The sequence below is a fragment of the Drosophila kikkawai genome, chromosome 3R (genome assembly GCF_030179895.1).
Source record: "Drosophila kikkawai strain 14028-0561.14 chromosome 3R, DkikHiC1v2, whole genome shotgun sequence".
NCBI lineage: Eukaryota > Metazoa > Arthropoda > Insecta > Diptera > Drosophilidae > Drosophila > Drosophila kikkawai.
In genome coordinates, this window is record NC_091731.1 from 27,462,785 (window position 1) to 27,486,175 (window position 23,391).

General features: G+C 41.2%; 2 protein-coding genes across 2 annotated transcripts in view; both read left to right on the forward strand.

Moving 5' to 3' along the window:
* Antp (homeotic protein antennapedia) overlaps nucleotides 1–23,391 on the forward strand; it is a 112,757-nt gene that overhangs the window by 43,805 nt on the left and 45,561 nt on the right. The gene's annotated exons all lie outside the window — the stretch shown is intronic.
* On the forward strand, nucleotides 2,188–2,283 carry LOC121501912 (uncharacterized). The gene has a single exon (XM_041774495.1). The coding sequence runs from the start codon at nucleotides 2,188–2,190 to the stop codon at nucleotides 2,281–2,283; it is 96 nt and encodes a 31-aa protein (XP_041630429.1).

Below are 23,391 nucleotides of genomic sequence, written 5' to 3' on the forward strand. Positions count from 1 at the left end.
AATATTAAAGTTGATGCAATTCCTTTTAATTTGATTCTGTTTATTTTATTTAAAGAAGCAAATATTATTTTATGTGCACTCTGAAAATCACGGCCCACCTTAGCTGATAGATAATCAATAAGAAAAATCAAGTCCACATAAATCATTTCCTCTCCTGTCTAACGTGATTCTTATCGCACTTGTCTGGGGGAAAATTAGGAAACTTCCCCCTCTCCCACTCGAGCCAGATATTCAAATTCATTTTCAATTTTCATAATTTTCGGCTGAGAGAATTGCGCCGTCGGCGTTGACACCAAAATCAATATCTAGGAAAATTCCTAGCAGCCTGCTTTTTCCACAGGTATTTTTTCCCTCTTAGCTCAAATGCTTTGTCATATCAACAGACAGGCTCTGAGGGGGACTGAGAGTGGCCCCGAAAGTATCGTAGCCCCGGATTTGAGGACTCCACACTTTGTGGCAAGGCCGCACGTTCGTGCGTTCGTGCCAAAAAATAATTTCCTACTCGCAGCCAGACGCCGCAGCGGCAGAAAGGCAGGCAAGTGTGGCAGGAGGGGCAGGGACAGGGCCAGGCAACTTGAGCGCACTTATTGTTATCAACGGCTGAAATATGGCATTTTAATTTTATTAGCTGCCTTTACATGCAGCACACTGCCGGGCCAAATAAATGTGCAGACGATGATGATGGCCCCGGCGATGACGATGACAATCTCCGCAGGCGACAATGGGATCAAATGGTTTTTTTGAGATGCACTTGAGGCAACGAATGGGGAAACAATTAAAAAGGGATTTAAACAAGGCAAAAGGGGATTTTAGATACATAAAAAAGATAATTTTACACTAACAATGCATGCTTTAAGAAATCTGCTTTGCTAACAAAGTGTACAAATTTTGGAAAAATAAGGATGAGAAGGTTTTCTTATGACACTGTTTTTCAAGAAACCACTCTAATGGTGAGATGCTTTTTAGAACATGTACTTTCTTAAATACTACTGTTTAGTTTCAAAATGTTTAAGATTAATAGTGGCTTAAAAATAAAAAAAGTTTTCGATATGTTGTCGATATGCATTCGATACTCTTTCGATACGTTTTCGATATTTTTCAAACTCAGAATTTAATTTCATTTATTTACTACTTTTTATGTTATATATTTTCAAGATTAGTCGTAGCTTTTGATATAAAAATAATAAATATACGTTATCGATATGATAACGCTACTCCTCCGATAAGCTTTCGATACGTTTCTAATACGCTTTCGATACATTTTCGATACTCTTTTGATATCCTTTCAATAAGCTTAAGACACCCTTTCAAACCCATATATTCTCAAATTTAAACCCAATTTCCATTTCAATTTTTGATTGGCTTCCCATAGTCCGAATTGTTATTTTCTTGGATTTTATTGTTTTCTGTTTTTCTTAGATGCCCCGAAGATGGTGAGTGAACGGTGGCACTTCTCGTAGGGGTGTCCGGAGAAAGAGAGACAAAGAGCTTTCTCTAGCTACTGCGCATGCTGAGAATCCGTAAGAGAATGGTGGAGATTTGTGGCTCAGGGAAGGGGGAGCCCTATCAAAGAGCCATAAAGTTATAGTTGCCCCCGACAATGAAGTCATTTACACAAAGTTTATGGCTAGTTGAAAATTGTGTTATTATTATGTGGCGGCCACTCGGAGCTCTTTATTTATCTCATTCTCTTGACCCCGGGGATGATGCTCTCTTAAGTGTAATAATTTATTGTGCCTCCCCCCCAGCTGGGCCCCCCCTATTGTGGTGGGGGTGAGGCGGAGGGGGTTTCCTTTTGTTAAGCATTCTCGAGCGCCAGCCAAAACGCTCCCAAAATAAGAGGAGAGCAGAAAATACGGCAAATACTTTTGTATTTTGGCTCCTAAGGCGGCCAGCCGAGCTGGAGGCATCCTCTAGTTGGCAATTTCGCAGCGTCGAGTCGAGAGAGATTCGAGCGCAATAATTTTCCCGGAGAAAAACGTGGCTGAAAAGGCGATAAAGTATCTCTGAATAATTTGCCGTCGGCAAATGAGTTTTATCCGCTCGCCAAATATAAAATTCGATAATATAATCCAGAGTGTCGCTTAATTGATTTCGACCAAATGTGCGGCTGACCCGGCCAATGGATCTGAGCTTTGTCCCGCCCCCCTCCGCGTGTCCACACCCCTACGGCCGTATCGAGCGAACATGTGCCCCATAACCCCCATCGAGCTTCTGACCACGATTATCCTTGAGAAGCGAAAATTACGTCCCCCAACCAAGCGGAAAAAGTGTCGCAAATAGCCGCGTATCCGAACTCGGTTCTCTTTTTCCCCCTCAAAACTCTTTCAATTTTCCGGAGGTTTCAGTTCCATGGAAAGTGTCGTCGTTCAATCCCACGGCAGGTACAAAAATCTCTATTCCGATTCATAAGTTTCTGTTTATATTATTTTTTTTGTTTTGTTGGGGGTCTATTAAAGTTCTTCAAAGTTTCGAAACAGCTGTCGCGGCGAAAGTTTTTCGCGCCCAGCAATTGTTTTGTATAAATAATCTCTGGGGTTGAGATCCAGTGGGGTTTCTTGGGGGTCACAACTGCATTACTTTGATGAGGTTCCCTGGGTGAATTTTTTGTGTTTACTATTGAAACGATGAAAGATTGGGGAGGCTAATATTTTTGGGAAAATGTATCTTAGAATTACTAGAACGGATCGGGGTTGTAAGAACATGAAGTTGAGTTTCAGTGGAAGAGTAAATAATAATAAATAATTATTCCCCACGAAACATTTTTGAAGGATTACAAAATATTTAAAAAATATTTAGAACTTATTCTTCTTTACATTAATTTTACATTGTAAATATCTTTTAATATCTTCTTCATTTCAATCACCAAAACTTGATTAAATATAATTTATATAGCTTTAAAAATTGAAATTTGTACCTTTTCCACATTTCCCTTATTTTCCATTCACTTTTCCGCTTACTCCAAGCTATTTCCAGAACTATTTCCCATTGAGCTTCACTCTGGCACAGCTGAAATCTGTTCAATTTACCACAAGTATTCCTTTGCTTGGCAATATAGGAATACCTGGCCTCGGCCTTTCCCCTCCCAATCCCCTCCTCATCCTCCTCCTCGTGATGTTTTCGTGGCGCCCCGCATGTCACCGAAAAAAATAAAGGAAAGGAAAATGTAATGCATTTCCACCGCTGCTGCTGCAAATGGAATTGAGCAATGCAACAACAATGAAATGTGTGTAACGCATGAGATGAAATGAAATGCAACACGCGCTGAAACCAAAAATGGGGAAAAAAAGAAATATTACAAAAACGAGAATTGAAAATCAGGCGAGCGAAAAAAAAGGAAAAGGAAGCAAAAACGCCAGACCCGGAAAAAAAGAATTTTTAAACATGGCGCGAACATAATGTCCTGTGTCCTTGCCTGTCGCCGTCTCGCTCTGCGCCCTCTTTCTTTCCTCTTTTTGCCAATGCGAATTTTCCTTCTCTTGTTGTTGTTGGGAAAATCGAACATTGATTTATGGCGTGTGCGAATGTCGGGGCGGAAAAAAAACAATATATATTTACAGTGAAAGAAAAAAAAAATAATTTTAAAGCAAAGTATATATTTCATTTTGAAATACTTTAAAATTGAATTCTGATCTTAAAACAATGGTTCTAGAAATATCAGATGGATTTTTTACATTTTTTAAATTTAAATTTTTGAAAGAGAAGGTAAAGTGTCGATGTTTCGATCATTTTTGAATGCAAAATTCGATTTTAAATCGATAAACATCGACTCTTTATCAACTTTACGTTCAAAACTTTTCAATTAAATATGTAATATTCTAAAAATAAAAGTTTTAGGGTTAATGATATAAAAAAAGTTCTTGAATATGATTTTTGATATGGCAATAAGCTGAAAATTTAGAAAAGTATAGTCTTTTCTTTATAATGTTGGATCAAGTCAGAAAAAAAAATTAAGTTCCTCCTTTTTATGACAAAAATTCCTTTTAAGCTTATGCAATTCTTTGTAGACTTGGAATTTTCTCTCAGTGTTTAATATATATACGGGAAAAAGGGGCTGACAACGATGATGCTGATGAGCTGGAATTGTTTTTGATATGTCCCAGGCAGTCGAGGAGGGAGGATGAACCAGAGGGAGACGGGCACAGCGACAGATGCAGGTCGGTTACATGAATGTATGTGCATATATATATCGGAATATCTACGTACATTTACAGGAACGATTCTCGGGGTCCCTCATTGCCTCGATTATTATTATTATTTGCGACAAACGGAGGGAAGATGCCTTGCCTTTCTCCCTCGCGTCCCTCATTTCGCATTCATCGATGTTGCATTGCATTTACAACAAGAGCAGCCGCAAAACAGCAACAAAGAGAGAGTGGGGTAAAAAAAAATTGCAAATGCAATTCGTAACGCATAAATTTAAAAAACACAAAAATGAGACACTGAGAAGGAAAAGCGGGGCAGCAGAGGGGCCACCGAACGCGTGTCACATGTCGATTTTCGATTGTTCGCAAATTAATATATAAAACACAACGCTGCGGTCTGGTCTGGCTTTCTGCGGTTCCTCTGTACTCTTCCGCCGATCCCCCGCCAGAATTTACATATCCCCCCTCGGTGCATTTACATGTTACAATTGCGGATATTGAAAATGTATCGATTTGTTGCCTGAGCCCGGCAGTTGTCAGGAGTTGCCTTTATTTTTTTAATAACAATATTAATTCGACAGGCGAGAAAGAAGAGTAGTTTTTAAATATAATTTAAAATTTTTAGTCTGTTTCATTGAATTAAAGTTGAACTAAACAAAAATGATAAGGGAATACATGTTGATTTAAGCTTAACTTGGACTTAATTTTCTCATAATTCATAGAGTGTTCTATTTATAAAAATTAAATGTTAAATAATTTAATATATAACTTCAGCTTCTATATCCTTATTTTTTTGAACCTTTAAATTAAATTATTTTCATACAAAAAATCCAAATAAACGTATACATTTTCCGCTTTAGGAAATAGATTTTTGCGCACTTCCTGGAACTCAATTTTCCCAGGAATTTCTCCTCCGCAGTTGCCCAAATTCTTGGCAAATTAGCTGGATCTACCAGTCCATTTCCAAACACCACCCCCCGAAGTCCGCCCCTCCATCGATCCCTGTCTCCACAGCAAATCTATCTAAACTAAATCTAAACTCGTTTGGGCCCGCTTTTGCCGACGGCCAAACACGCGCTGGTAATTGCAGCAATTGGCGCTCATTTCTCTGTCATAAATATCTTTTTGGCCAGCTCCAGTCTCCAGTCAGTCCGTCGCAAATTATCGCATCATGTGGCAGCATGTGGCGGAGTCCAAAGGGGGCGGAATAAATTGTAAATCACCTTCACACCACAGCGGAAAAGCGATTTTCCATCACTGCCCCCAAGGTCAGAGAGTTTGCACTAGAAAAGCGATGTTAATAAATTACGTGTAAAACAACGTGTGAACTAACATAAATAATTTTCGTTAATCCCCAGTACCAGTACCAGTCGCAGTCCCAGTCCCAGTCACTCCTAGGAACAATCGATTAAGCGTAGATAAAAATCAATTTGCGGCCATAATAAATTGCTCAACTACCAGGAGCATGAGCCAGGGCTCTTCACTCCACTCCACTCCGCCACTCTTCCTGTAGCGGCAATTTAGCTTCATTTTGCCAGACTTCTCAGCAGTCGCGCGAACAAATTGGCCCGCAAGGTGAACCAAAAGCAAAATAAACTAAAATAAATTCTGGAAGAAGAGCCCGAGCCCGAGTTCGAGTTCGAGTCGAGGCAGGAAAAAATTTACAAACATTGTAATCACGGGTTAAATATCGCCAAAGCCAGGGCCAGCTGCTCGCAGTCCACACAGCCGTCTTAACCCCGAAAGTATCTAAAGTTGAAGATCTTCCACCTCGCAGACTGGCGGAGAGGTTCGTTCGTGGATTAATCACCGCGGGCAGGGCAAGCCCCAGACTCCAAGGCTCTTCTCTGCGACTTGGAATTCATGTGCAACTGCAGCTGGAAGTCTGAGACTCCGACTTAGCCACTTGCCCACTGCTTGCCGAGATCACGATTCACAACTTAATCCCAGCCAGCTAGCTCAGCCGGTTTCCCTTGCCCTCTTAATGCACTTTAAGAAAATATATGTAAACGTTAAAAGCTTAAAAGAGGACTAAGAACTCATTTACGAGAATAAATATCAATAAAAATTAGACAATATTTAGGGAGAACTTTTACTTTTATGTTTTAAAGTTACTAAGAAATTTCTTACAAATTTTTGTTTAATTTCCTGAAGAACCCTTATAAATTTAAAGGACTTGTTATATTATTAAAACTGTCATTCATATAGCAACATATTTTCTAAAAAATCTTACAGTTAAAGGGAGAACTCTTGGCTTGCTGTTAAGCCCAAGTATCCTTACTTTCTTATGCTTCTAAATTCATTAAGCTCTATAATTTCCCTCAGTGCAACTTCAGCCTTCGTCTAGAAAGGTGCAGCATCGTTTGTCCATTTGTGTTTTTTGATGCTTTGGTTGCGTTTTTGTATTTTGTTCATTTCACATTTTTATTTAACATCCGCAAATCGTCTGCCGCCCTCTCTTATTTTATTTCATTTTTTTCTTTTCTGCTGCAGCCACGCCCCCCATTTTGCAATGGCAAAAAAAAGTTACCAACTGATTCATCGAATCCAAAACAAAATGAATTCATTTGTGAGCGAAAAGAGCCGACGGGCAGGATGGCAGGGTGGGAGGGTCACTGCGCTTTCGGGGGCAGGGATGAGAGCGGTGTTTTCTAATTGAAGTGTTTGTCTAGACCCTCGAGCGGTGAATGTTGCAAGTGATTAGCAAATGGAGGGAAGAGCAGATGCGGTATACTAGAGGCTTGTTAACTGGTCTCTTAAGGGGAGAAGGTGGATAAAGATGTTTGTGTTTCTGCAGAACAGGATTCAAGTTACTAACTTGCAAGCTGAAATGTCCTTTTGAAGATTCTCTAAAATGGAATTTATAAAATGTCAGCTTTTGGCTTTTGGATTTTCAAAGAAACCGAATTAAATATCTAAAAAGATAACTTTAACTACATATTTATTTAAGAACAATTTTCCTTGCATATTTTTCATTGCATTTTTTTAATTATTTAAAGTCTATCCCCTGCATAGAAAATATTCTATTTCACCACTTTTTTTTCGGTTAGCCTTAAACCATTTTTAACTGCATTTCAAAACTGGATTTTACCGCTCAACAAACGGCAGTCGGAAAAACGGAAAAACACCAACGAAACGGCAGAAAAAAAAAATACACGACATGCACTTTTATCGGAGGGTAATAATTCATTACACACACTTTTCCACCACCCCATTTTCCCCCAGCCCGTTTTCCTTAACCCATCACCGGGCATCGGAAGTGCTGCATTTACCGCAATCGACGACCATTTTCCCCCCAGCTCCTACTAGCCGTGGAAAATGGAAACGGGAGTGGAAAAAAGCCAGAAGGGAAGCTCCTCGCGCAGAGGTAAAGGTCCAACTTGATAAGACATACGCACCTAGAAAAAAATAACAACAAAAATTGTTGAAGAAAAAGGCGAAACAAGGATAAGCCTGGATAAGCCACTCAATTAACTAATTGTCCTCAAATAATATTCATTAGAGCAAAAGCCCTGGCGCGGTCGAGGGGGTCGAAAAACCAGCCTGATGGATAAGATTTCAGTTATCGTAGGACCAGAAAAAAAAGAGGTCCGAACGGGGCCATAAATCAATGTAACTGTCAACGTCAACGGCGTCAATAGTTGAGTGCGAGCGGGAGAGCACTAGTGACGGAAACCACCCCCGAAAGCAGGCCCCGCCCCCAACCCCAAGAGCGCCTGAATTCTGAAATCCCAGAGTCCAGAAATCCGAAATCCAGGGGGAAGTTGGTTGGTTTTTGCATTACAACGAGATGATGTCAGCAAATATGAAATAACTAAATTGTTTCAAAGTGTCAAAGGAGAAAATACACACACACACACACATGTCTAAATGCATGAAAATAATATCCTTCTAAGTATATATATTTGTGTGCTTACTTCCTCTTACAGGATATTACAAGCTGCTTGTGGGGAAATTAGATCTTCTAAAGGCTACAGCATCTTTCACAGAGTTTTCCCAAGCCCAAGCCAAGGGGAATTCAAAATGGAAATGGAAAATGCTCAGGGATAGTGGGAGAGTGTGTAGGAGTAGGAGATTGGGTAGCCCATGTATGTCAAAGGTCCCACGAGGGCATTGCAGGCGCCACTAAAATACATGTTGCACTTAATTGGAACGATTTCGTCTGTGAAATATGATTTCAAGTTGGCTTCCCCAAAATTCTAGAGCATGGAATTCTTTGGTTCTGAGGGGATGAAATATAGCATTTTCGATTGGGTTTAGTAAGAGGTAGTACAAGATATTATATAAACAGAAAGAATATATTAATAGATATCCATAAGTCAATTATAAATCTTTAAAATATATTTTTTATATTCCAAAAAACTATTTTAAATCTAAGATAAATCCTTCTCTATTCATCCATAATTTCCATTTCATATTACTAATTTCCAATATGATCTCTTATTCATCCAACAAATTGAACTAATTTCCTATGCTCACCTCTTTGTCATTGCAGGTAAGCACGCAACCCACAAGGCAGACACACACTCACACACCTGAGATGGCATCTCCTTCAGTTGCTCCAAGTGGGAGCTGGGGAGCTGGGATGGGTATGGGTAGCTGAATGGGATACATTTCAAATACCTTAAATGCGCAGGCAGCATTCCAGCAGTTGGCTATATCTGATTTCTGTCAACATTAAAATTGCAGACCTGACAATGCAACGGACAAAAGAACCGAACCAAAGCGAACTAAGTAACCCACAGATAGAGTGACAGGATACAGAATAATGTGGACGAGGATGAGGATTGGGTATGGGGGGATGAGCCCAATGGCCGGGCCGGGCCAATTGGCCAAGTGTATTTTCTAGGCGATAACACAATGGCTAAAACGCCCCAAACTGGTTGCCAGTGCGGCCAGTGAGTGGCAACAGAGATTATAAATTGAAATTGAGTTCATAAAACACGAATCAGCAAAACGTTTAACATCTTTATTTCTGCGAAATGGACAGAGACACAGACCGACCGACCGACCCACCGACAAACCGACGTCTCTCAGGCAATCGCAATCGCATTGGCAATGCCATTGCCATTGGCAGTGAATCCAGGGACCAAGGTGCGATTTCCTTCGACTTCTTCGACTGCTCCTCGAATGCAATCAAACAAGCGCTAGTCAATTGCAGCCATGTCGATACCTTCCCTGGACCCCAGTCCATCCCATCCATCCCAGCATCCACCAGGGCAGGCAGCCTGCCAACTCCGTCTGGTGGACTGCTTCGACTCGATTCTCAGCCAAGACCAAACTGAACCAAGAGACCCAGACCCAGGCCAGTGAATAGACAGACAGATGTAAGCGAGTGCGAGCAGGCAAAGTGCTGGAAGGACCATGGGTTACCATGGGCACAAAACAGAGAATATGGCATAGAAAATACTAAATATTAAATGTTTAAGTCTTTATAAATAAGAAAAAGGTTGCCAAGATCGCAGAATTACAGTTCCTCTCTTTATATATATTTTTTAACACCAAATTTTTCTCAAAACCCCACTGTTTCGAGCTTTTTTTGGGATGCTGTGTGAGCATCTTGAATGCGGAATGTGCACGCGTTGAATTTCTTGTAGACGTGCGATAAAAATTTGCGACATTGCAACAGTTTGGCGAACGTGCGAGCCCGTCGAAGGTGATGCCCCACTTGCCCCTGATCACCCCCTCTACCCTCTCCCCCCCCCTCGATGCATATTGGCAGCAGCTTTTAGCCACAAAGCCGCTGCAGGGCCAAAAAGCAGATGACACTGTGCGATTACTCCTAATCTGCGTGAATAAAAATGTAAATGAATTGAAGATTGCCCCGGACTGCATTTATGAGCTATGACCACTTAAGAGGGCGGCGGCAGAGGGGGGCGTGGCGGACAAAACGTGGACACAAGTGACAAGTGCGATTAGGCTGCGGGACTTGGGGTATTTTTTTTTTTTTATTCGGTTTTAATAAGCCGCGACAGGCAGGTGAACAGGCCGAAAAGAGAGGCTCTTCTTGGTCAAGCTGGAGAGCAGGAGGAGACCCCTTATGCGGCCAAAACCAGTCCGATCCGAAGGCTATATCCCAGGCAAAACTAACGGAGCTGCCCAGGACCAGACGCGCGGCACAAACATGTTTTCACTTCCCGGACGAAAGCTTCCCAAAATGAGAAAATAAACGGGGAGAAAAACACACACGGCCATCAATATGCGACCAGATGGGTGCAGGGGCGGTGTGAAAGGGGGTTTTTGAGAGGGGTTTTGGATAAATTATAAAGAAAATTAATTTTTGTAGCTTAAACAAATTACAAAAAGATTTTAAAATGACATTTCTTAGATAGAAATAGCTTTATAAAATTATTAATTTTATAAAATGTACTTTTATCTTTAATCTTAGTATATAAATCAAGAAAAACATATTAATTTTAAGCTCTTATAAATTTTCAAAATTATTTTTTTCTCAACAAACCCCTCTTAACTCCGCTACTTTGCCGATCATCTAAGACTGCCATGATGGCTTCGTTGCCAAAGTGTTTGTCGATAAACCCGTGGCGAAGGTGATGGGTAGAATCGAGGTGAGGAGTGGCCAACGTTGGGCTATTGACCAAGGCGCATATAATAAAAATTAAATCGCACAATATAAAAACGCTCGAGCCAGAAAGCGGGCCAAGGGAGTGAGAAGTCCTGAAGATGGGGCGAAATGAAAACGTAAGCGGAAAAATCGAGTCACGAACATTGAAATATGTGTTGTCCACGGCCCCAGAGAGAGAGAGAAAGAGCTGATGAGGATGTGGATGTGGACGTGGACGCAGAGGACATGGACATGGCATCGACTGATAAATGCGTGGAAAATGCAACAGCTGCCAGAGCTGGATAAGAACGCTCTCCTCCGCACCAGCAGGCGGCAGTCGCCGGTCGGCTGGAGACGTGCCAGTGGAGATGGAAGTGCGGCCAGTGGAAGCCAAAGAAGGAGCAAAGCCGACGGAGGAAGATTTTCCAGAGGAGGTTTAGTAGACCAGGCAGCCGCGGCTCTGTTGGTAAACAAATCATTTGAAAGGATTTTCACACACAATCCATCTTCGTTCGGACCACTGACTGAGCCGCACTGAGATCTGTCTCAATTTTTGCACTAAAAGAAAAATGGTTTTCAAAGTATTTTTAAGAATTTAAAGAGGAATCTCTTCAGAGTATTCCCAAAAGCAAAGAATAGTAGTTCTATTTAGTATCCTTTTTTCACCATTCCAATGATAGTTTTATATATCTTTCAATTAGTTTTCCTTTCTAAATTCAAGTATAAAATGTTTCTCCACGTGTACTTCTCCTTTCTTCTACATTCTCTCTCTTTCTCCCTCCATTGCTCTGTATCCCTTTTAGAGCGACAGGCAACCTGTTTGTTCGCCTGCACAAAGGATCAACTCCTTTTGAGGCGAAAGTGTTTGGGACAAAAGGCCAACTCGGCTTAGGGGCAGGACAAAAAAAAGAGAAAGTTGGCATTGTTTTTCAGGATTTTCGCAAAATATCAATAGGCAAAACATTGACTCTTTCGGATAATGGAACTTATGCAATCGCTTCGCTGCAGTCACACTCGCACAGCAGTTCATGCTGCTTGCTGCAGGAACAAGGACAAATGGCAAGGACACGCCGGCAGTTGGCCCCGACTTTTGTCCCTAATTTCAGGCCTATCGTAATCTTATGCAATTGCCGAGCAGCGCGAAGGTCAAAGGAAAGGGCAAGTTATCCCGAGTTTTATGACTGACGATCCTTAATCCTCCTAAGAGGACGTGGGAGTGGGAAGCAGGCGTGTGGTCAGCTAAGTGTAGCAAGGTCAATGGTCATTATCTCTATGGTTATTAGGTTAATGTTCAGTTTTACGACCTCCTAAGTTGCGATCATTTTTCGGGTCTAGACATTTGTAATGTACTTTTTTTGCTATGGGTTTTTTTTTATTAGGATGCATATGTTAGCACTTAAATTTTGGATATATGGAAATTTAGGGGAATGCAGAGAAGCAGAGATATGGGAAAAATTCTATTATAAATATAACCATAAATTTCCCCTTGCAAAATATGCTTCTTTTAAGCTCTTTTGAATTATTTTTTATCCAGTTTTAAATTATCAACATCTTTCTCTCATAAATACTTTTCCCAAACTAAATTTTTCTACTTCAATTCCAAATTTTCATTTGAGAAATTCTCCGCCCGAATTTCAACCTAATCTGTATGTAAATTCAAGTAATTTCCTCCTCCCCAATTTGATTAAATTCCTTTTTGGCCAGCAGACCGACCCCTCGTCCTGCCAAGTATTTTGTGAGTTTCCTTCCGATGCTGCAATTTACACAAAATTAAATTCACACTGTTCTCGGAGTCGGAAAAGGACAACACTGAAACAACTGAAGGGGGACCAGTCGGAGGTGAGGGAGAGTGAGTGTTGGGCAATAAATGAAAAAATTCCAATGCAACGTTTGAAGTTTATTGGCCATAAATAAGGGGCCGCCCCCCTTCGACACAGAGGCTCAAAGGACTCTCGAGGACAACAAGCGACAGCGATTGACAATTTGATTAAAAACGAGCGGCGAATGGAAAAATGCATACAACAAGGATGCATTTGCACTTCATCCGCTCGGATATTGAAGTGAAAGTTTTGTCCTGAATTTAATTTTCGCCCACGGAAAGTGTCCTGCAGCATTGCGAAAGCATTCATCCGCTCTGAGTAATTGTTGCTAATGAAAAGTGGGGTTTTTGGGCGGCGAATTTAAGTGGCTAATTTCACTGAGGGGGGTTGTTGGCCAGGAATTTCCACGGGGCAGGGGAATGACAAATGAAATTGCAGCCGCTGCACAAAATGCAAATGAAATGTGCAATGCCGCACGAGTGGAAGGGGATGGTGGGGGTGGGGATGTTGTAGGACAATTGGTTTGCCATGTGCGAATGTGTGAACATGAATGCAGTCCTGCATATCCCTGCGTACAAGTGTATGTGCCTTGCATGAGTGAAATGTCGTTGTCCGTCCCTTTGGCTTCTGTTTTACAAATTTCTCATTTATTGGCCATGACAAAATATGATACGAAAATTAATATTATTGATTAAATAATTGAAATTGGCAGCAATAAATTATCCACTGTCCTGGCACTCTCCCCGTTGGCATCCCATATCCTTTGGCAATTTCGCCTATTCTGTGACAGTTTGTTTTGCATTTCGCAATTGGCGTTGACGTGTTTCGGTTCGAGGTTTCATTTTGGTCATTTTGGCAGAGAATTGAAAGTTATTTTCAATGGAAATATATTTCAATTGGGACCTTGTTGATGGTTTGTGATTGATTAGGGTCCTTGGGGATCTTAAAAAAGTAATATTTATGTATATAACTAAAGAAACTGAGGATCTACACTTATAACATATATCTCCTACATTAATAATATCTTGGTTACAAATTAAATCTAAAGTTATAATAAAAACTATTCTAAATTTGTTGATAATGTTTCTTTTTACACCTCAAAGTTTGCTTTCTCTTTAACTTCCATATTTAATTTGTGCTTTAATTTAGAAACAATTACCACCGAAAATTTTCCACCCTTAGAAAACTCTCAGTTCTGCTAGACAATTTCCCCTACCCGTTTTTCTCACAGGCCCTTCCCTTATTTGCCTTTCGGTTTTAATAAAATATTTCATAATTCCCTCGACGCTTTTGCTATTGACACTTGCTGATGGCATCTCCTTCCTTTGCCAGCCTCCGAGTTCTGGGCCCTGGGCTCTGTCTGTGCCTCCCACTGTGCAGTCAAACGCGTAGGTGAAAGTTCACTGTGGATCCGGATGGGTGGGGAAAGATGCACAACAACAGTGTCCTCCGTTGTTCGGTGTCGTTGTTGTCCACAGGACCTCAGCTTGGCATCATCAACAATGCCAGGAGCAGACGATAGACCAGTGGGTACTGAGAGCACTTGTAGAAAAAATTACCAAGCTAAGAACACTCTTGAAATTATTTTAAAGATTTTTTAAAGTTTATTACCAAAGAAATTGTTTGTTTATAATTTATTTAGAAATATTTTAGAAACCATTAAATTCTTAATTTCCTTTTAATTTTTAAGTGTTTTTCTCAGTGCTCCTTGGGTGGTTTTCGATGGGCTTTGGTCCTCTGGCGACGGCGGTTGAATTGATTTCAGCGTTGATGGTGTTGACACAAAAAGCTTTTACGGCGCCCTCTGCGGTCGCTGCATACCGCTGGCCACCTACGGCGCATCCTGGAAGCCTTCCATCCCTCCCCCTCCGCATCCCCTGTGCATCCTGTTCTTGTTGCTCTGGGATGATTTACATACAAAGTGAACATGTCGTAAGGGTTTATTCTTTTTTTGTTGTGTTTTTGTTTGTCGTTTTTTGAAGTCATGGCGGAAATTAAAGTTGTGACACCTTTAACCAAAAAACCCTTGGAAAAATGTGCAAAAATCCCTTACGGATTGGTTAAGAATTCGCAATGAGTTGGATTATTTTTCTTCAATTTATTCCATAAAAAAAAAAAACACCGTACGCAAAGTTTTCATTTCAGCTTTCCACTTTTGGAAATTGCAACCACCATTGTTGCTGGCGTTGTGTTGCGGCTACCTTTTGGCACAAAGGATGTGTCGCTGGTACTCGTCCTCATCCTGTTCCTCATCCTTTTCCTGTTCCTGTTACTGCTTCTGCCCTCCAGCTGCGTCAGAGAATTTCGGGTTTCTCTTTCTTTTTTTTTTCGTTGGCTGCCCTTTCCAGTTGATTTCGGCCTCGAAACCATTTACGCCCCTCAGCTGCGGGGGTTGGCTGGGGGGGTGGGGCAGAGCCAGGAACTGAGCAGGGGCTAGGGGGGATCACACAGCATGTCTTCTCCTTGGGCAACGTCAAAAAATATCCGCCCGTGTCTGCATCGAATTCAAGCGGCGGTTTATTATTATTTTTTGGCTGCCCCCCTCTCGTTCTGTCGGTCTCCCTTTTTGTTCGTTTTCCTCTCCTCCTTCTCTTAAATATATGTATTTTTTCAAGTGTATGAATTCAATTAAAATGTTGTTGAAATGGTAGCTCTTTTGGGAAAAAATCAAGGGGTTTTTTCTATGAACAAGAATTAAATTTAATGAATTAAGTCGGAGGGTTGCAGGTTTAGTATTTTGTTTTTTTGTTATTAATTATCAATCTAACAATATATTGTATTTATTTACCACATTTTTAATATAATTCTATAAATAAAATAGGCTTGAATGGAAATATTTTTTATTGAATGATCATACAACAATTAATTTTAAATAAACAATATAGTTTATTCGCTTATTGATTCTTTCCCCTATAAAATATGCCATAAAAAACGTAAATGTTTTATGTCATAACTCCATTACATAAAGGCTTACAACGATTTACTTAACATTGCCACAGATTGTTCCAAAAATCACCCTCAATAATGGCATCCCAAGCGTAACTCCATAAAAATCTCGTTCCTCAATGGAGTACAAAAAAAAAAAAAAACAGCCTTCAAGGTCGTAAAACTAACCACAGTGAACACTTGATAATTGCCACACACAGACAGACACTCCACGAAACGTTAAAAAGGCGTTAAATGATTTACTTAACCAGTTGGCCAGGCGAAAACCCGGCCCAGAATTTGGCATACTTTCCAAGGGGAGACGAAGACCCTCCTTATAAGTGGGTAACAGAAGGCAGTGGAGATGGAGATGCAGGGCGAGCAGATAAACGTCGACAAAGCGATTTGTATCTAATTTTATGAGGTCATAAAAAGCAATCATTTCGCCATTTGCCGCACAGACCGCAGCTGGCTGTGGCCCATAAAATGTGTGGCCCAGCCCCTCAGAGCCAAGTCCCCTCCTTTTTGGCCCCGCCTGCCCGCCGGGCTGTGGAAAGGTTCTTAGGCGGCAGTAAAACGGATTTTATGGCCTTAGACTCACTCACTCTCTCTCTGTCTCTCTGGTTAAGTGAATTACATGAATTGGCTGCTTATTGGATTTTAATTGTTATGGCCAAGCCGAGAGCGAGAGGTGTGGCCGGTTCAAGAGTCGGAAGCCAAGTGGTTACCCCTTCCAGGCCCACTTCCGCAAAGGCCCAGAAAGACTCGAGACTTTTTTATTTTAGACTCCAGATAAGCGTGTCACATAATTAATTAGATACAATGAAAACTTTAACTAATTAGCACAGAAAACAATAATACAGTTGAGGGAAAACTCGGGGTTTTATTTTGTTTTGTTGTAAGGTCACTGAAAACGTGAAGGGAATACAAAAATGCGGCGCACAAATTTTAATGAATTCATAAAATATATATGTATAAAAAAAAAGGAAAGCAAGACAAATATTTCAAGGTTCTGTGCACAGCGTCGGAAGGGGGGGTTAAGCAAGCGTTTGAAGCAATTTTAATAATTATTAAAAATTAGTTCCATGTGTTTCCTGCAGCTGTCCATGAATGGAAATCAAGTTGCAGGCCCAAGAGCTGATACCTTTCCAATAATTTCCGAGACTTCGGAGGGGTGGAATCTCCTCAATTTGGGGCCATAAATCAATCCCAGTCCCTTTCAAAATGTCTGTGTTTATTTTCGGGGGAAGCTTTTCGAGAAATATTTAAAGATATGTGTAGCCAAATCCGGCTGTCTCGTAAACATGTTGCAAAACACTTAAAATATTTGGTTTATTTCGTATATATTTTGGTTATTTCGTTAAATAATAAACATCAGTTTCCCTCCCAAATGCTAAAACTGTCAACTTACCCGCTCTTGTCATAATTAAAACGGAGACACCACTTCTGCTTCTGCTAATTCCCCGCTGGCTCTGTTTTTGTTTAAACAAATTCTTGTCATGGCCGAGAAAATCCATTTGGCACTTGGCGTTGATGGCGCTGATTTGGCACTTTCTGCGGGGGATAATAAATTTGGTAAGGTTCTAGTATATTGGCTTGAAAGAAAATTCTGACAAATAATACAGGCTGGGGATTATTTATGAAGACTTTATTTCAAAATAATTAAGTATTTTGGCTTGTTAAAAAACACAACAAAGTCTGCATTCAAGTGATTTTATCATATCGGAAAAATAAACTCAACTCGAATATCCTTGCACACTCCACCGCAATCTTAATTGCTCCCCAATTATAAATACATAGCCATAAAAAGGACATTCCGACACGCAACGCTATTCAGGAATTCAGGATCCTGTAATTAGTGCAATGAGCTCCGCGTTAGATCGTTATCCCTATGTGCAAACATATGAGCCGCAATAAAACTCAATTTGGAGCATAATATTTCTGCTGCTCGCCTGTGTGTTTAATTACGAATATATATATATATATATATTTTTGAAATACTAGCATGGCATACAAAATGGGGAAATGAAAAATGTTTGCACGCACATGTCATGTCAACTGCAAACGCATAAAATTTATTCAAAACACGCAAAATCCAAAAACCAAAAGCCACGAACAACAGCCCAATGTTTTGGGTTTGCGAGGCAGCCCGAAAAAGGAATAGTTCCCGCCACGCTTTAAGCGCCGCGATATGAACAATCACAGCACGTGTGAATTTCTCTCCAAATTTTAATGAGCTAACGAAAAATATGTACCAACCTGAAAGATATTTGTAAACAATCTGATTTACTATCATTGAAATCTTTAAGATATTTAGAAATGTATTTGTATATAAATCTTTTTTCAAAAATCTGACGAAGTAGCTTCTAAATCGGGTGCAAATTTAACTGCAAGTTATCATTAGACGGACACAGACAGGAAGAGGGAAAAGACTCAGTCTGGGAGCTGAAAAGGGCAGAAAGACCCCGGACTCCAACGCCGACTTGAATGAAAGGTGCAATTTTTATGATTTATCGCCGTTATTATTATGAGAGCCGCCAGAGCTGGAAATGGAACCATGGCAAAGGGAAACCACAGCCCAGGCAAAGCCATGCCATACAGGTAAAGGCGAAAAGGTAAACTCAAAGAATTTCTTAGAGTTGAATTATTCAAAAAAAGACCGAAATAAAAATAGAAACTTATGTGTGTGTGTGTTGAGTCTCCATTGTAATTTTCTAAGACTCTGGGCCAAAAGTTTTTCGGCAAGAGAGAAACCGACAAAAACAAAGGCAAATTAAAGAGGGGCGAGCACCAGTGGTGGAAGATGGCGGCCAGCCAGAGAACATTAACATATGCAGCGGTTCACACGATATATATATATATATATATAGGTATATATCCACCCACATAGCTACTACACACACTCGCTCTGACAGGTGCCAAGACATCGAACATTGACTGGCATCTGCTTGGGGGAAAAGCGAGGAGAACACCTCCAGATGGAGTCTCGATAAGCTCTTACATAAGCTATTTGCCGCGTAATACTTGCCCCGGTAATTTGCTCATGGCCTATCGACCATCTATCGATAATTGGCGGCGCAATTTACGCAGTTATCGCCTCAATATATTGTCATCGATAAGGCATTTAAGTAGATCTCAAGCCCACCCAATCGCTGAGCCGAGAGCTTATAGCGGCAAGCAACTTCGAAACTTCAAAATTGCAGCCAAGCGGGAAAACAACTCGACGGGTGGGTACAATGGGTGTAAATTTAGCTTAACTTAGAATAAATAAATAATTTAAAATATTTTAAATAAATAATATATGAGAAATATGAAGCAAGTTTTATAGGAAGTCACTAAAGATCATTAAATTTACAAAAATTACGAATACTAAACCTCTTTTAAACATCAAAGGGTTTCTACCTCTTTCTTACTTTTATATTTCTTATTTTATTTATATTTAAATATATATTTATTTAATCAAGCTGCCTAAACCTTCTTCGCTTCCACTGTGCCCGTTCCTATGCCTGTCATTAGCCCGACGCATGACGCACAGTTTGGGCCAGAGTCAGTTCCAGACACCAGTAAACAACCGCCCAGAGAAGGGAAGTGGCAGGACCCCCGACAGAATACAGTTTCAGGGGGCAGCTTCAAGGGGGCCTCGAAGGGGATTCTATATGCTAATGCCCCCAACGCGAGTGTGTGTGTGTGATTTTCTAACAGTCGCCGCTCACCAGAGCTGAGGCCATTCCGGACAGGTTGAGACACACGCGTAAAAACTGCACAAAATTGACGGGGCCAGCAAGGGAAAAAAGATGGCCAAGAGAGTGGGTGAGCTGTGCTGTGCTGTGGGCCACTACTAATCGCTTCAACTCCAGGCAAAGGCAGCGGCCAAATGACCAGACCCAGACAGCCAGAACTGACCAACTGCAGGAGATCATAGACATTTGATAGGAGGTCGGTCGGTCGAAAAAGGGGGGGGCCTAATGCATGTGTGTGAGCCATGTGGAGATGGTGGCCGGATTGGAGCCTGGAACTTGGCCACGTTCGGCCAATTCCCGGCAATTCTGCAGTCAAAGCGTTCGCATTTTGATTGATTTTAAATGATTATGGTTGACAGTGATTTATGTGCGCCGCATGCATATATTGGGCCAACAGGAGATGGCCATGTGTCCAACCGGAGTCGAGGTCCCCCCTCTGACTCCCTGGGAACGAGTTTAACTGATTCGCACGCACGCAGGAAGGACAACGGCAGCGTCGATTCTGATTGTGATTCGGTTCCTGATACGGCTTAGACGACTTAGGAGAGGGGTCCCTATTCAAAGCACGTTCCCTGACCTAATCTAAGGAAGAACGCCCACAAAATTACCACAAGCTGCGAGCTCCTCGGGCTCTGGCTGGGTCGGTCTATCTATATGTATAAATATATGTATATGTGTGTAGATGTCCGGGTTTTGATTATGGGTTGGCGTCTGGTCAGCTCTTTTTTTTACTTCGATTCGATTTATTCTTTTTGTGTGTCCAAAAATCGATCCCTTGCCACGATTTTAATGAATCGATTTGAACTCGAAATGGGAGCAGCAAGAGGTTCCAGGAAGTGGCCTGGCCAAATTGGATTACCATGTTGGTCAGTCATGGCCTAGGGCCAAGGGTTGCCAAATCACAAAAATTGAGAATAACAGAGGGAAGAATGTGCCTAAAGGTTATAAGCTTTTTATTTATTTTTTATTAATTTATTAAGCCTCCATTTTCATGTAAGTAATATACAAACATTTCTATAAATATAGAAAACCGTCTTAAAAATGGCTCAAACCCAAGACTAGATCTTGATTATCTTGTCTTGTCTGGACACAAATGGTACCAAGATAAGGGGCATCGGGGCATAACTTGTGAATTGCGTCATTTCATGTCACAATTGTGTGACAATCGAAAATCAACTCAACTCAGGGATCAAATCGTATCGATCGGGGGGTAGGAAAAACTGTAACAACTTCATTCCGCAATGAGCGAGATAAATTTGACTTGTAGGTGCGTGGCTTACAAGAAAATGTCACAAACCGGTCGCCGTCGGCCAACTGAAAACCCGGCTAACAATGAGGCGCAAAAAGAGCGACAGCAACGCAACAGGTTAACCCGGCATCCCGTGCATGCGCAGATCCCAGACCTCGGCTTGGACTCAGACTCGGACCTCAGACCTCAGGCTTTGGAGCGGGACCCAGAAAAACGTACTACGTATATCATAAATACGCATAACTCGTGCGCAAAAACGTCAGACACAAATGGTTAAGGAAAGTCAGCAAAAACAAAGACAGAAAAAGAGACGCTGGCGAATGCCATGCTGCAGTAAACAGCAGCAACACAGAGGCGGCCGAAAGTTGCATTAAATTCATTAGCCCAGAGTCCGACTTTGGCCAAGAAGGAGCTCTGTCTCGGCCAGTTGTGCAGCCAAAGAAAAGGCCGGCCACAATGGGTAACCAGGGGAGCAATTGCATGGAATTTGGATCAAACAATTGAGTTATAACAAGGCAAAAGCACTGGGAATAAATACTGGCGGAATATTATAAACAGTATTCCTTAAAAACAGGGGCTTTCTTAAAAAATAAATAACACAAATGTTAAACTATACATTCAACCACGAAAAGGATCTTTTGTAGAAGAGGTTTGGCACTAAGAAAGTGTGTCAACTGTAGCCTTACTTAGATCCCTATAGCACTTTACAATTTATTAACTTTATTTTTAGCTACATTTTTCCCTTCATAATTATTTTCTAAAATGTATTAGCTTACCATTTTCTTCGAGTGTTTCCATCGGGGACACATTCGTGCTGAATCCGGATCACCTGATGAAGATGTCGAGATCAATGCTCGACTGCGGCGAGTTCATAAATTTGTTTTATGAAGTGCCAGAGACATTTGTAACGAATGAACGATGGACGCCGATCAGCGATTACGATTGAAGGGCCTTCAAAAGGGGCTCCTTGTTCCCTCTAAATGATCTCGTAGGGGAATGCCTGATTAAGTTCTCATAACTGGCTCTTTAACAAGTGATATTTTATTATTGTTTTTTTTACGACGGGAAAATCATTATCCGGTAACTGTTAACTTTGTCAGCAGCAGATTTTCCATTTTCAGCAAAAAATAATTTATTTTAGGGGGAGTGGGAAATGAAAAGAAATTGAAAACTCAACAGGAACAGAACATACCATATATATATATATATTTTCCCTTACCTTTTGGCGGCGGCGCCAATCGAAAATTGTTTGCAAACATTTTTGCCTGCATCTTTTTTTTTTGCTGTAGCTTTTGTTTGGCCGTTTCTGTGGAGAGTTGTTGTTACTGGGAGGTCCTGGGCCCTGAACTCGCAAGTCCTGGCTCCTGAATCCTGCGCCCAGCGGAAGCTGACAACGGCAACCGGCCAGAGGCAGTTGGCAGTCGTGTCGCCTGCCGAGTGAAAATAATCGAATTACTTTCAACAGAATAATTTCTAATTGAAAAATATTGTAACTCATGTATGGCACGGGTTCCAGCTCCTGCCAAAATCCCCTTCCCCCAAGGACAAAGGACCCCTCTGTCCGCAGTTCCCTTGTGGAAGTTGACCATTTTCCGCCCCAGTCTGTTGTTGTTTCTCCGTCGTTTTTGGGTTGAAGTTTTTCTCGAACTGATTTTTGGCTCAATGATTCATTAGGCGAAGGGGAAAATGGTTAAGGGGTTGCTCCAGAAGGGCTTTTAACGGGATGGCCTTCCTGTTTCATTTCCCTGGGTCACGTGTACGCGTGTGACGAATTTTTAAGTGCATTCTATTTGCGCAAATTAAGCGAGATTTTCTTAAAAGTAAGAGATATTCATTGAAGGTTTCTTGGACTTTGAACAGCTTAAGTTGTTACTGTTTTTAAAACTTAAGTTATATGGAAAACTGAGCAATCTATTATATATGTATATACAAATATTTTAAAATAAATAACTAACTAACTAACCTTATTTCCTTTTCTTTTTCGTTACAGGTAAGGTTTAAGGCTTAATACACGGTACCTACTCTTAGAGTCTTCTTTTTTCTGGTAAGACTTTCAATCTTGATCTGCTTCTTGGCCATAACTTTATCAGATAACCCCAGACCAACTCCGATTCCCATGAGAAGAATAACCCATTAGGCATTGTTCAACTTCAACTCATCTGAGTATCTGAGTGTCTCTCAAGCGCAACCAATTAAATTTTTGGTTCTTCTTGAACCAACCCCCAGCTCCATGAATAAATTTTTGGTAACATTTTTGTGAGCTGTGGAAAGGGGAACAACTTTAAGCCAGACCAGACCAACTTGAGTGCGTGGCAAACGATTAACATTTTCCATTTTCCGGTTGCCAGTTTTGCACCTTTTGTGTCTTGTATTTATGAATATTAATCCAGGGATGCTGGGCATTGGCGGCCATGTTGCCTTTCCGGCCTTCCGGTTTATCCATTTTGAGAGCAATCAATCTGAGGCGCTGCGCTGCCCCGAGAAAAACCTCCCTCTTTTGTGGCGGGCGGACAGACGCCATTCCAGATGCCACAAAATCTCTCCAGTGGCAGTGCGCAAAAAGGGAAACGGGGGTGGGTGAGTGAGTGACAGTTCGTCAGCTCGATTTTAGACACCCTTCAGCCCTCGTCGCTGCCGCCATAATGACAGCACTCATCCGTCATTGTCCGTGTCCGTGTCCGTGTTGCCATGTTTCGGTTCCAGTTCCTGCCTGCCTTTTTCGGGGGTGCTTTTGCCTCCCGAAAAAACACACGCACTAGAAAGTGTCCAAAAATCCGGCAAAGACAAGTCAAGTCGGCCCTCCGGAAAAATGCGCTTCTCTTGTTTCGAAACAACATTTTCCCAGTTCCCATTTCCCATTTTCCAGCTTCCATCTCGTGTCATTTTTTTTGGTTTCACCCTCTGAAACACGTTTCTAAAATTGAAATTCTATTCTATTTTTTTACCAGTT

Excerpts from the sequence above, each read along its gene's own strand:
- LOC121501912 (XM_041774495.1), top strand. The coding sequence starts at position 2,188 with ATGTGCCCCATAACCCCCATCGAGCTTCTGACCACGATTATCCTTGAG.